At 45.6% G+C, this 15,107-nt stretch overlaps 1 protein-coding gene across 1 annotated transcript in view; it reads left to right on the top strand.

Annotated features, from left to right (window-relative positions):
• Dock8 (dedicator of cytokinesis 8) overlaps nt 1-14,192 on the top strand; it is a 205,534-nt gene extending 191,342 nt beyond the window's left edge. Inside the window, exons 44-48 of the mRNA XM_051200107.1 lie at nt 2,654-2,890; nt 6,293-6,436; nt 7,546-7,652; nt 12,659-12,829; nt 13,231-14,192. Of these exons, the coding sequence (XP_051056064.1) occupies nt 2,654-2,890; nt 6,293-6,436; nt 7,546-7,652; nt 12,659-12,829; nt 13,231-13,291 (720 nt within the window). The 3' untranslated portion in view covers nt 13,292-14,192. The remainder of the gene's footprint in view (nt 1-2,653; nt 2,891-6,292; nt 6,437-7,545; nt 7,653-12,658; nt 12,830-13,230) is intronic.
• Nucleotides 14,193-15,107: the final 915 nt, after the last annotated feature.

Raw genomic sequence — 15,107 nt, 5'->3', positions numbered from 1 at the left:
TCCCAGAATCCACATCAGGGGTTCCCAATAGACATAACTCCAGGTGCATGGCATCCAACTCCCCCTTCTGTCCTCCAAGGATGCATGCACAGTTGTGACATATGCAAACACATAGACATAAATTGTGCGTGCGTGCATGCATCTAAAAACGTACAGCAGCTTCTGACAGACAGCGTTTGGTGGTGTCATTCTTTAGGTTTCAGGCATTCCTTCTAGCCCTGTGCAGGATTGCCACGGTAGTGGAGGAAGGGTCAAGGGTATAAGCTTCCTTTCTCTCACTTCTACATCGAGGTGTTTCCCATCTCACCTGATAAAGCTGTGCAATTCTGATGGAGACAGCTCACATGTAGCATGGGACTTTACCAGTTCAAGACCGCCCTTGTTTGAAACATGAGCCTCAAGTGGGGCTCCCATATATATGTCTGACACCACCCATACTTGCAGCTGGCTACAAGTTGAGGAGTTCTCATGACACCCTTGGGTTAGATAATTCACCAGGATGAGCTCAAGGACTGAAAACAGTACCATAGTTCTGATTGCAGCCGTACAAAAAATGGATACACAGAGTGCAAGGTCAGGAGGAAGGGCGGTTCCTATGCCCTCTCCATGAGGGTCCCTGAGTTCTGTCTTCAGGATTCCACAAAGATGATACTGATGGGGAGGAATTCGCCAAATACAAGTTTTTCTACCTTTGTCACAACACTCGCTCATTTGACAGACATTCCCCAGATGAGGCCTGAAAGCAATCATTATGGTAAGCATTGAAGGAATGTTTGGAGTCCTTGGAAGATAGGACTGGCTGTGTGCCCACAGTGATCCAAGCATAGCCCAAATGACAGGGCCTTTCCCCTCTTTTAAAATTCCCAGGGTAGATTGTGAGCTTGGAGTAAGACTCCTAACCCAGAGTCACTCCAAGATTTCATTATTCTAAAGCATGATTTACAGTGTGAGGTCAGTCACCCACCCTTCTTCCTCTCTGGGTGGGTGTCTCAGCCTGTGTTCACTGCTCATTTCCATTCTTTCTTGTGTTTTTAAAGAACTCTTCTTCATTAACAACAAGCACACTCTTCTACCGTGCGTGCGTGCGTGTGTGTGTGTGTGTGTGTGTGTGTGTGTGTGTGTGTGTGTGTGAGATTTACTGGTGTGTGGGGTTTTTTTTTTTTTCAATTTTGGTTTTGGTTTTTTTGTTTTGCTTTTGTTTTTCCCAGACAGGGTTTTTCTGTGTAGCCATGGCTGTTCTGGAACTAGCTCTGTTGACCAGGGCTGGCCTGGAACTCACAGAGGTCCTTGATCTGCCTGCCTCTGTCCCCCAAGTGCTTGGATTAAAAGCTTCGGCCACCACTGCCTGGCTAGTGTGTAGTTTAATGCATTTTGACACACACATAACCATTACCTTGCCAGTCAAGGTACAAAACCATCCTGTCACTCTGAAATGTTTCCCAGGCTTTTTTGTTACCACTCTGTTTTTAGCTCTTAGTGGTCACTGAGCTGTATTCCCCAAATCTGTGTAGATTTGCCTTTCTGGAGCACGGGCATGACAGATATATGTGGGAGCATGCATGCCTTTGCAGCTGCCTTCTTTTACTCAGCATACCCACCTAAGATTCACCTCACCGTGTTGAACCAGTTCCCACCTATTCATGCGGATTAGCAGGCATTGTGTTGAAGTACCATACTTGCTTATTATCTCCACTGGAGGGACACTTGGGCAGTTCCTTGCTGTTTATTATCAACAGTGTTGCTCTAATTTGAGCCGATTATTACTTTTCATTTTCTTGATGACATGTGACATGTCTATTTCTATTCACCTCATATAGTGAGGGCAACAAGAGATTAAAGAAAGGGGTCTGATCAAGTCTAACTTGGCGAAGCAGTGTGTTTATTGGTGTTATTTAGTGGAGCCTGGGTACTCAGAGTCAGCTGTACCCCCAGGAAACCCTCTGTGCAGTCCATGGGCAGCTACTCTACCAAGAAAACTCCTCTCGGCAGCTGTTTGCAGCCTTGTCTTTAGGAAGGAGAGTAGCAAACACAAGGCGGGTAGTGGATGTAGGGAGGAAGGGGCTTCAGTAGCCTACCATATTCCTGCATGTGGGTGGTCACAGCTGCTCTGACTCAAGAAGGCATAAGTGCATCCAACCCAAGAAAAGTCCCACACAAACACTTGTGTACATACATGGAGTGGGGTTCTTTGGTGGTGTCATTTAGCTGCATGAGGAGCTTTGGCTCATAGAGTAGCCATACATTCTGCACCCCCAGGGCCCCTTTGAACATTACAGCGCTCCATCCTAACAAACACTTGGTACTATGTGCTTTTTCAGTGTAAGCATTTGCACTACATAATTAGCAGGGCCTCATCATGGCAACTCAGTAAGGAAGAATTGCCTTCCTGGAGCAGCGGTGGAATACCTTTGCTGTGCTAGGGTGGGCAGCTGGTAGACCTCTTCCCCGAACACGGCACACCCCTTTCTGTAGTGTCAAAGGCCTTTGTTTGCCTGAGGTGGAGAGGAGAAAGGGCAGATTCTGAATTCTGGCCTGAGGCACTGGTGCTTTTCCAGTCTGGAAAGGAGTGTTGTGCTCTGCCCCGGCATGCCCTTCCAAGCCTCCATGTATCTCCTTGGCTGAATGGCTCATTTCTTCTCACTTCTTCCTCCAGGCCTACATACAGATCACTTTTGTGGAGCCCTATTTTGATGAGTATGAGATGAAAGACAGGGTGACCTACTTCGAGAAGAATTTCAACCTTCGGAGGTTCATGTACACCACCCCCTTCACCCTGGAGGGGCGGCCTCGGGGAGAGCTGCACGAACAGTATCGCAGGAACACGGTGCTCACCACCATGCATGCCTTCCCCTACATCAAGACCAGAATCCAAGTCATCCAGAAGGAGGAGGTAATGCACCCTGAGGGGGGTGGCCACGTCTGAAGGAGTAGGCAATAAGAGCAGGTGGATAGCTGTGAGTTCAAGGCCAGCCTTACATCTGTAACAAGTTCCAAGACTACCAGGACTTACATAGTGAGACCCAACATGCATGTGCCAAGCTTGGGAGTACATGCTTATAATCCCAATATTACAGAGACTGGGATAGGAGCCACTTGATCTAGATAGCATCCTGGATTGCAGAGCAAGTCTAAGGCAACCTAAACTATGTACCAAGATCTTGTCTGAATAAACTAAGGGATGGATATGTAGTTCAGTGGTAGGGCATCTATCTAACATGTGCAAAGATGCCCTTGAAAGCTATTCTCTCACTCTCATGGGGCCAATAAATCCCATTCAATTAGTTACAACTTTCAAACAGTACTTCATGTTAAATGTTTAACTCTTTAATATAGATTAGTTTTATATTTTGTGCATAATATATGTAATATTACATATATACTACATATTTAAATACTTTATGTATTTATGCTATTTATATATTACATATAATATATTTAAATGCATAAAATAACTTAAATATGATATATATTTATGGTATATAACATATTTCTATATGTTAATAAATTATGTGGTGTATTTATATGATATATTATATATGTTTTTATATACTTATATATAATATAGCAAACTCTTTGTATAGTATAGTCACATATTTAATTAGAGTGTAATCTCTTTTTGTTTTAGTTATAAACTTATATAACCTGTCTACACTATTAACCATGGAGTCAACCAATCATGAATTAGCATTTTCAAGGGAAAGTTTATATCTATAAAAAATTTGTATGAACTTTTATCCTTGTCATTTTCCTCTTAAGGAATATGGCAAAGCAACTGTCTACACAGCCTTTGCAGCCTATTGGCTGTGAAGGGTTTTTCACTCAATTGTGGAGTGTTTTCCACTGCTGTGACCAAATGACTGGTGGAAGCAACTTAGGGGAAGTTTTACTGTAACTCACAGTTTTCAAAGTCACATACATCATGGTGAAGGCATGGCAGAGCCATTCAGTACACATCATAGTGACCAAGAAGCAGACAGCGAGGCTTCAGAGAGGGACCAAGGAAAGACATCAACCTCAAGGGTATTCTCCCATGGACCCACACCACCCAGCCAAGTCTGTCCTACACTTCATATCATAGCCCCGACATTAATTTATCAAGAGCTTTCCCCCACTGGCTGTGTAGGAGGTTTCTGATAGAAACCAGGCCCCCAGTGTGTGATGCTGTGGGTATGCTTCATGTTCAAAACCATGAGCATCCTCAGATTCCAGTGTGATTGGAGACAGTTGTTCCCAGAACCAACTCTCCATGGGGAGATGAATAACTATGTTTAAGTTTTAAATATTCTGTACAGTGTTTTTCTCTAGTATTAGATGCTAAATTCAGGGCCTCATGCTTGCTAGGTGAACACTGCACAATACACCCCAGCCTTCTTTTTGAAAAACAGAAAGGTATGTACCTAAAGGCCTGTAGGTGTTTCAGGCAATGTAGCAGTCTAAATTACCAGAGAGAGAACCACAGACAAGCAGCCCCTCTGAGCTGGTGCTCTGCGTGGGTGGGGCACAGATGAGGCAGGCACAGCAACCTGACTTCTGGCTCCAGATTCTTCCTGTGGCTGTGCCCAAAGTATTTGGCTCAACTTCTTAATAAAAAATATTGGCAAGGAAGACCTTACATATTTTGGAATTCTTTAAGCCATTCTAAGAGAATCCATCACAAACATTTCATATTTCCTTTAAATCTTTACCTGCTAATTCGCATACCACTTCTTTATACTAGACTATAGCCTCCTCTACTTCATGGCTTGACTGGTCACAACAGCATTGTCTTTCTTATAGAAACCACACCCAGTTTTCAGTTTGCTTTCCGCGATGCAGAACGAAGCTGTACAAATGCTTGTTAACTGACGTAAGAGAGGATGGCTTCTGGATCCTGATGAGCCTAGCCCCCAAAGCCTTTTACAGTTGTCTTGTGCATACTTAATATGACAGGAATTTTTATAGCAACTCTCTTTCATGACATCTTGCCCAAGCATTCCGCTTGATCTTCATAGAAACAACCCTTTCTTTCCACACCCTTAGTTCATCAGTTTATATGTTATTCATTAAAATAACAAGTGTAACAGGCCTAATCAAGTCAGTGAGCAAGTAGAGGGCTTGCAATTCATGGGGCAGGAGCTGCACAGGCTGAACTGGCTGGAGAGGAGCCATATAGACCACCACTGAGTGATGTAGCTTCCTCCGGGAGGAACTTTCACAGAGTGTAGAGAAGCCTGCCCAGGAGACTGTCAGAGACATCCAGTGTGGTTCTTACTGCTTTGAACTTTTGAACAGTAAGACACAATTCAGAGATACATTGTAAAAATATCCTTACAGCTATATGCAGTTCCCTAGAACTACTCTGTGGTTTCTATTGCTTGGGCTGGGTAGCAGTGTGCCACTGACTGGGTGGCTTAAAGAACAGAAATGTACTGTCTCCATAGTTTTAGAGGCAGGGAAGTTCCAATTCAGGGGGGTTAGCTGGTTGTTTCCTTGTGGAAGCTGAGGGAGGATCTGTCCCAGGCCTGTCCTTTGGGCTTGTCAAAGGACATCTTCCCCTACTATCAGTTCACTTCATTTGTCTTATACACACACACTTGTGTTTACTTCCTCATCTCTTAAGGACACCAATTATATGAATCAGGACCACCCTAATAAACTCACTTTAACTTTATTACCTACAAATAAGGCTATCTTCTGAGCTCCTGGAGGCTAAGACTTTAGCATGTGAATTTGGGGAAACACAGTATTTGACCCATCACATTCAGGAAGTCCCCTACCCCAAGAATTTAGCAACTTGATAGATCCCGAAGAAAACCCCAGGTGTCACCCCCGGGTGAGGTGGAAAGGGGACAGATGATGTCAAAATCCTATGCGATGATGATAAAGAAAATCTTGGTTGCTGTGGTTTCCCCCTTGTAACTTGAGTACCTCTTTCAATAATAGGAAAGAAACCTAACCATAAAGAAAGAACATGGGCTTTTGAGTGTAGGCATAATTGTGACCAAATTTGTACCCTAACACTTAATACATTTTGTTACTTACTTGATCTTATGAATCCCCCACCCCTTACTATAGAGTGGGAAGGACAGGATGTTGTTTAAAGGAGAAACACATATATGATACTGAACATGTAGGGGCTCAAGAAACGTCAAGCCCATCTCTCTTCATCACCTGTTCAGATTATTCCAAAGTACCCCAGAAGTCCTCCCTTAGATGCTTCTTCAAATCCAGGCAGCCTGCCTGCCAGCATTCCACATTTGCCAGGGACTGTGAGGGAGACCATGACTTCACTATACTATTGTCTTCTGTTCAGTTCGTTTTGACTCCGATTGAAGTTGCCATTGAAGATATGAAGAAGAAGACCCTGCAGTTAGCGGTGGCCACTCACCAGGAGCCCCCTGATGCCAAGATGCTGCAGATGGTACTGCAAGGCTCTGTGGGAGCCACTGTAAACCAGGTGAGTGGGGTTCCCTGATGCAGCTTGGCCGGCACTTATTCTTTTGTTCATGAGGTCTACATCCTCCTTAGGACTTGATGAGTCAGTCCACAAGCAAAGGAATGTCGTTCATTTTCTCAGAGTCTCCGATATGGACCAAATCTGGCGGGGTGACCCAGAACTGGAGTGACCCAGACTCTTGTCCAGCATAGGCAGTGCTATATGCAGGCCTTGGGACTTATCTACGAATGTGTATATGAAGAAAAGGTCCACACCATCTCTTTCCTTGGTTAGCTATCGGATATACCCAACATAGCCAGGACCTTGCCAACCAGGATTGACCCGGGACTGGGTTCTCCAACTAAAAAAGACTTGTGTTTCTTCCTGTGGGAGTTAAGCATGGAACCAAGCCTGTCTGCGATGGACAGACACACAACCTAGTTAGTACTTTTTGTCTGTGGGCTCCTTGATGTTGGTTCTTTACCCCAGCACACTCAAATCTTACCAACCGTTGTCCTTCCCGGCCAGCACCTTCTCCATCTGAGGATCCCCTGCACAAGTTCTAAGTCCCTTCAACACCAAGGGATCAGAGGCATCAGACAGAAGAAAGACTATTGTATGTCCAAGATTAGAAAAATATTAGGACACTTTTGCTTTTGTGAGTCCCAATGCTATAAAGAAAACAGAAGGCTTTTACTCTTACAACCATAGGCCACTGAGGCCCTGTACATTTCTATGGCTTAAGCCGGGGCTTACTCAAAATGGTTTCTTCCACCGGGACTACCAGATAAACACATGTGATTGAACAAATAGAGGTAGTCCTTGCATTAGAGGAGCCCCTCACAGTACTTAGCCTTTGCTGACGTCACATTACCTGGTTGTATGAAGGGAAAGTTGTACAGTTAATACTTGATGGAGATGTGGTTAGACTAGTCAGTATTCTCTTCAAACTGAGTCCTCCCCAGGAATCAATTTCCTGAGACATTCAAGACCTCCCTAGGCTTTTTGTTTTCATGAAACAAGCTACAGAATTAAATGTTCAAACTAAGGAGCCCTCCCAACATTCTCTGTCTCCCAAGTAATTTAATTTTCATTCCAGTATCTATATCATGTTTCACTTTCTCCATCAGGGACCGCTGGAGGTAGCCCAAGTGTTCTTGGCTGAAATTCCAGCTGACCCAAAGCTCTATCGACATCACAACAAGCTGAGGTTATGCTTCAAGGAGTTCATAATGCGGTAAGAAGGGGGTGGTGGACACTGGGGCATGGCAGTGTGGGGGCCACTGCTCAGCAATGGACTGTTTGTCAACATGCATGAGGCCATGGATGCCATCCCCACCACTACAAAAACAAAAAAGTATCCCAGGTACCATTCAGAACTACGGGATCATAGACTCTGGTTTAAGAACCCTGCCAGATGCTTGTAATGTGCTTGCGTGCCTGCATGCACACACACACACACACACACACACACACACACACACACACACACGCACACACACACACACACAAATAGAGCAACAATGCTTGTACTACCACTAAGAAACTAGCACTTCATGTGCAGGATGCTTCGTGGCTGCCATTGCACTGTGCTCCACCATTGTATTGTAAGACAGGTATCATCTTCTTCACTTTACACATGAGGCTTGGGAGGTTTGGAGATGGGAGATGAAATGCCACACACAGCCAGCCAGTTGGCAGCAGAGCTGAGTGGCAGAAGGTCTTCTGGATCTTGGCCATTCTTATTCTGTCTGTGCTGGTAGTGACTGACACAATTAAATCAAAGCTATTTGCATTAATATTATTGTTTTCATGTAATAGTATTATTAACCACATTAATAATGTGGTTCAGCAAATTGTACAGTGACTTACTTTAGAAACCTACAACTAGATGCTGCCTCAATTGGATAAACAACGGGAAGGCCCTGAAGCTGGGCTTTTGCAAAGAAGACACGTCCCCATCAAGGCCAGCCTCAGTGAGCTACCAACTTCTGTGCAGCTGGCTTCAAAGACAGCTGGTTCAGCCTAGACAGAAAATGGCTCTTTGGGCAGAGCCAAGCGATCCCTGCAATACAGATTGATATCTCAGAGCTCCAATGGCCCTAAAAGAATGATGAATACAATACCACTTCGCTTATAAGAGAGAAGCATATGTACCAGTTGCCTTTACATCCAGAACCTTGGTGCAGTATCTGAGTCTAGAAATAGTCTTGTAAGGCAGTAGGAAGAAAGGAAGCTAAGTTGGTCTCCAAACTTAGTGAAAACCCACTAGAATGCTTCTGTTGGGTGAAATTAAAGATACTGCCTTTATCATAAGCTTTCTGGAGAAATCCACAACCTTGCTGTGTCCAGAGAACACTCCTGCCTGAAGTGAAGCGCAGATGCTTGGAAATAGCTGTATACAATATACACGATATGTATATTGTAGATCGCATCTATAATGTTGGGTTTCCTTTCTGATAGCAATTCTGCAATTACATACAAGGTCCATTTTCTTTGCTGCACAATAGTTTATTTGCTTTTGTTTTGTCCTTTCTCCCTTCTCCCCTCCCTCCTCCTCTCCTTCTGACTGTGTCTTATTGTATACTCTTGACTGACCTGGAACTCCCTATATTGAACAGTTATCCTTAGACTTACAGAGATCCTCCTGCCTCTGGCTCTGGAGTGCTGGGATTAAAGGTGTGTGCCATCGTGCCCTGCTAAATACTAGATATTTTTGTAGCAATGGGCTAGAAAAATGTTTGGATGATTATTTAGAAGGTCTTTTTCACTGTATCTTTTCATTTAAAATTCATTACGGTTGCAGGCCTCCAGAGTTGGCAGTGGGCAGGCCTTGCTGAAACTTGTGGAGCCCTTGAGCATATAGTAAGTGTTGTCTGCTCTGGGTATTAGAATCTGGCCATTCCTCTGCCCCTGATGACAGAATATACCATTGCATTGCTAAGTAGCAATACAGTGCAGTATGTACTGAGAACTCTAAGAATGATCCAGATACAGGAATCTGGAGATCAGAAAGGACAGGTCCGTTGTGGTCTGGGATAGACTTCATGGAAAAAATATCACCTACTATTTTTCTCAGATGTTCAGGTGGAAGGAAGAGGGTGATAGTGTGAGGAAGCCATGACTCTCAACAGGGTGGCATGGCTGTAAGACTCAGCTAGATCACGGCCCTGCTGCCTCATGGGAGTCCAGCTGGGGCAGGCCAGGCTCAGAAGAAGCAGTGGCTCTGGGTGGGATTCACACAGATTCTTCCGGAAATTTGCTGAGAGAAGAGGCACTTTTAACTCCCCCTGCTAGATCAGTCCTGTTGGTGGGTCCTCCCCAAGACCCCACATAGAAAAAGTGCCCTAACCAATCCCTACCAGGCATGCTCTCCAGATTAGCTCCAGACCTCTGGAAACTGCAGTCAGAAAGCAGGGCAGGTGATCATCTGTTTCCCTAAAAGGATGCTTAAACAGAGTTATTCTAAGTCAATGTCCTTTTAAAACACTGTTCTCAGGAAGCTGAGGCAGGAGAATGGCTGTGAGTTTGGGGTCAGCTCTGATGGACACAGCGAGCTCAAGGCCAGCATAGCAATGCCTTGAGTAGTAATGCCCTAGGAAACCAGGCTGTAGGCCCACCTTCCTGCCTGCCCCTGGCCTGCTGCGCTGCCTTAAGGATGTCATGGGTTCCAGGACTCCCCACACCTACCTCCCTCTGCTTGGCATCTACCACATGCAGATTATGGTTCAGTAAGCTTGAAGTAGGGCCCAAGACGCTGACTTTTCTTTGTTTCGTTGGTTGGTTGGTTGGTTGGTACTGGAATTTGAGGTATGAGCTACCATGCCTGGCTCCAGATTCTGCATTTCTGATGAGCCCTTGAGCTATTGCAGCGAGGGCAGCAGCCTTTGGGTAGAAGCTGTCTCAGCTACTTGCTTGCCTCCTGTTCAACTTCTCCCTCAGAGCCCCCCAACCTTAACTCCCCAAGCCATTGTCATTTGATTCTTTTGCCTTCCTTCTTTCAAAAAGACAAATGTGCTCAAAGAGCCATTCTGAACCAGCTGATAAAGACCTCTTACCACCTCATCCAGCACACACTTGTACCATCAGGATGGAGAGGTGAAGTGCTAAGCAGGAAGGCCATAGGTAAAACAACCCTGCCGGCCACTACAGTGACATAACTGTAGTTAGCTTTCCCATGCTGTCGGAAGAGGCGGCCCCATCAAACTGTGCATTAGAATGGGTGTTAGAACAGGTAAATTACCCTAGACAAGCAGTGGCTGAAACTTCCCTCTCCCAAGACTTACTCTTCCAAGTCCAATGAGGAAGTCGCTGCTAACTGAAAACACAAGAGTGTCAAGTGCTTTGCACTGGTGTGTTCTCTGCTTCCAGGAGGCAGATGTGACTCCACAGGAAGTCAGGTGCCCCCCCCCAACTTGTGTTTCAGTGAGCTCTATCTTCTCAGTTTCTCAGGAGGCTAGTGGACAACCCAAAGCTCCAAGGTGAGCCCAAGCCACCCTTCCCGTGAAGACAGCTCTGTGGGCATGGCCCTGCCTGACTGAGTCTGTAGTTGCTTCTCCTGCCCCAGAGCAGTGGCTTCTGACTCAGCTGTAGCTGATCAGACCCAGTCAGGAAGCCTGGCAGCCTGGCCCGCAGCAGTCAGCACTCCTGACCTCCTGGCAACTCTTCAGATGGCTGCCAAATGAGAACAAAGTCTTCTCTCTGCCTTTTCCTAAGAGGGAATGTCTGAGAGGCTCAAAAACCCAGACCGACAAATGCCACACTTGTCTCCTCTCCTCCCCAACTCGCTAGAGCATCATTAACACTGCAATATTTTCCATGTTTTCTCTCACTTATCTGATGTTTTATTCCTGCAAAGACTTGGGGCTGGGGAGATAGCTCAGTGGGGAAGAGAACGTGTTTTGCAAGCATGAGGACTGGAGTTCAAATCCTTGGTACCCATAAAAAGGCAGATGTCACTGTGCATGCACCTGTGACTCCAATGTAGGAGTGGGCAGACAGGAGGATGGCTGTGGTTTGCTAGCTATCAGCCTAGATCCAGGTTCAGTAAGAGACCCTGTCTCAGAAAATTCCTGATGTCTTCCTCTGGCATGTGCCTGCATATACATGTATACCTATATCACACATACAAACCCAAATTAAAGATTATAAATACTGGGGCTGGAGAAATGACTTAAAAGCACTTATTGCTTTTGCAGAGGACTTAGGTTCAGTTCCCAGCACCCATGTGTGGCTTACCGCCATCCTTAAATACAATCACAGGGCATCTGATGACTTCTTCTGACCTCCATGGGCCCATGAAGGCAAACACTCACACACATAAGATAAAAATACATTTTGAAATAATAAATGCCAATTTATTTGGGGAGCTAGAAAGATGGTTCGGCCACATGGTCTGGAAACACTCTTAGTGGCTCAGTGGGTAAGAGCACCTGAGTTCAGAACCCAGCACCCATGGAACAAGCAGGGCATGGTCCCACACCTTCCCGTAATCCCAGCAATGAAAGGATATGGGGAGACTGGAGGATTGCTATCTCTACAGTTTACTCTGATGCCAGGGCAGAAATCATAAGCCCCAGGTTCAGGAAGAGACCCTGCCTCAAAGGGATAAGAGGGACAGTGATGGAGGAGGCTACCCAGTGTCCTCTTTTGACCTCTGAGTGCTAGCATAGGCATGTGCTCATCACACATTTACACACACACACAAACATATTAGAGGTTGTGGTTGTAAACTTTACATCATGGTGAGAAAAAAATATTTAGTTCACAGTTTCAGGAGTTTCAGTCTGTAGACAACTGGGTCTATTACTTTGACCTACAAAAAGTCAGAACAGCATGGGGGGGGGATGGGGCATGTTTTGGAGGAGGCCATTCATCTCACAGTAGCCAGAAAGCAAAGAAAAGGGGAATGATGAGGCTGTAGACCAAGACATCCTCCCGAGGTCATTCCTTCAAGGACCCACCCACTCCCTTCACTGAGGCGCTACCTCCTATTTCTCCCCGTTGCCCATCAGAGTATGACCCTGTAGGTGGACGAGTCCACGGATGAGCTCAGAGCCCCACGATCCAGTCCCATCCACAGAGCCTGTCAGCTGATAACCAGTGCTTGGGCAGCAGGCCTCAAGGAAACATTTTAGATGCAGACCATAGCAGAGCTCCTCAAGGAACTGACATGCTACTGTTGTCCTCCAAGTCACTACAATGCAAGCACTGAGGCCATACTACCTCCTTTCCCCTCCTCAGATGTGGTGAGGCTGTGGAGAAGAACAGGCGTCTCATCACTGCGGAGCAGCGGGAGTACCAGCAGGAGCTCAAGAAGAACTACAACAAGCTGAGGGACAGCTTGAGGCCCATGATTGAGCGGAAAATCCCAGAGCTCTACAAGCCCATATTCAGAATTGACAGTCAAAAGAGGTAAGAAGGGGCCAGCGTGGCCTCTGCCTGGGCAACTGGGGTCACTGGGGTGCCACAAATCCAGCTTGCTCACCTGCTGCTGATAGGAAGCAGAGACCCCATAGCGCATTAGGGACCTGGAGTCAGGTCTCCAGCCAGCCAACCTTACGCTGACCTCTCCCAGCACCTTATTGTCCTTGTGCCAGGGTATTCCCAAGGCTACAGGCTACACAGTGTAGCTGGTGTGTGTGTGTGTGTGTGTGTGTGTGTGTGTGTGTGTGTTTATGTGCAGTGTGAATGGATCCCAGATCCTCTTTTTATTTACTAAATTCCCCAGGACCAATATCTTTCTGGTTCATAATCCAGCCCCCCCCCTTTTTAAAGCTAATTAATCCTTCTGTGGTCTCTGTCTTTAATTTCAGGGACTCCTTCCACAGATCTAGTTTCAGGAAATGTGAAACCCAGTTGTCACAGGGCAGCTGAGAAAATCCACCTTTGCCTTTAGTGACTGAGGCCCTGCTACCCAGAAGGACTCACTGGTCCGTGGACAGCAGCCACCGGAGACTGACGACACAGTTCCCGCCAAGCTGGTGCTCTGGAACCTTCAGAGCCCATGACCATGGAATGATACCCAAGTGTATTCTTGGCCATGCCAGGGGTTGGGGTGGGGGTAGTAAATGAGGAGTAACTGTATTTATTAAAGTATTTTTTCACAATGCTGTACAAGCCAAGCCTAAGATGTTTCTGCAGAGTGGCCGGTTACTGTCCACACCTATGAAGTGACTTCTTCTGGCCTGCATTTGAATATCTAAGATAAACTCAAATTGTGGATGGAAGAGTGGAAAACTGTCCTGTGGCCTATTCCAAGTGAATTTCACTCATCCCCTTGGTGGGGAGGAAAGATAAACTACAGAAAAGTGAAACATTTTCCAGTATGGCTGTAAGAGGGCGTCTTGGAAGCTTCTCCCTCATGATGGGAATCTGGAATACATCAGCCTACAACTTGTCTTTTGCCCCTCCTGCCTGACTGGACAGAGTGTCGCTTCTGTTAAGCTGAGTGAGACCACCTTTGCCCAGGGGACAATTGTGGGAGATAGACAGTACAGGTTGCCCAACCACATATCCCTGATGTCACGTTATCCAAAGCGAGAGCGATTTCTCCTGTAGCATTTTGCTGATTTCCTATATGCTTGCTCTCACTTTCTCCTTCTCTTCTCTGGGACAATGTGGATTTTTATACAAGGGTAACAGCTCTGCCTTCATTCCAGAACGTTATGTTCTCTGTCTGATACAAAATATATTAGCTTCAGATTCTTTTGACTATGTATTTTAGGAACAAGAGAAAGTTATTATTTGGGAATTAAATTATATATTTTTCATACAACTCGTGGCCTTGACTGATACTAAAGATGGGATAAGAATGACAAGCAAAATGCTTCCGTGTGCAGCTTCTGTTTGTTGCTCTGACAACTCAATGCGTAAGGCTTCAGAGACCATGGTCATCGTGGCCTTGGTCAAGCAGTTCCGTGCAGAGTGACAGCATCTCATCTCTCCAGTCAGCATAGAGTTCTCAGTCTGGAAATGTTTGAACATACCATTGGGCAGCAATGAACTCATATTCTGAAGGATGAAGACATTAGAAATGAAATAAGCTGCCGGGCGGTGGTGGCACATGCCTTTAAGCCCAGCACTCAGGAGGAAGAGGTAGGCAGATTTCTGTGAGTTTGAGAGCAGTCTGATCTACAAGAGCTAGTTCCAGGACAGCCTCCAAAACTACACAGAGAAACCCACACAAAACACCACCAAAAAAAAAAAAAAAAAAAAAAAAAAAATTAAATAAGGCTTGAAGCTGCTCCTGTTTAAAATACCTTGCTTGGCCCTTGGTCTGAATATGTGTCTAAACAGATGGAATTAGGAGAGTCATTTGAACATTCCCAGGCACAGCACAGATAAACTGCTTTCTGAAAATGAGAATCCAGATGATGTGCCACGAAAGCCCTTAGTTTGGGGCAAGCCCTGGAGGAAAGCAGACAGGGACCACTCAGATTTGCTCCATTTTCTCCTTCGGGGGCAGCTGTCACTGCATCTAAGGCTGTAACTTAATACTTGTATATACCAGACTGGGCACCATGTGGGTACTGGGAACTATATATACTCCGGTTCTGTGCAAGAACAGAAGTGCTCTTAGCTACCAAGCAGTCTCTTCAGCCCTGGAGGAGGATATTTGATGTTTGTGGCACTAACATAACTGAATGTTAGTCAGTCACCTCTACTATGTCCCCCTTGGGAGCACACCAGC

Source organism: Phodopus roborovskii, unplaced genomic scaffold (genome assembly GCF_943737965.1).
Source record: "Phodopus roborovskii unplaced genomic scaffold, PHOROB, whole genome shotgun sequence".
Classification (NCBI taxonomy): domain Eukaryota; kingdom Metazoa; phylum Chordata; class Mammalia; order Rodentia; family Cricetidae; genus Phodopus; species Phodopus roborovskii.
This window is presented reverse-complemented; position numbering and strand designations above follow the sequence as displayed.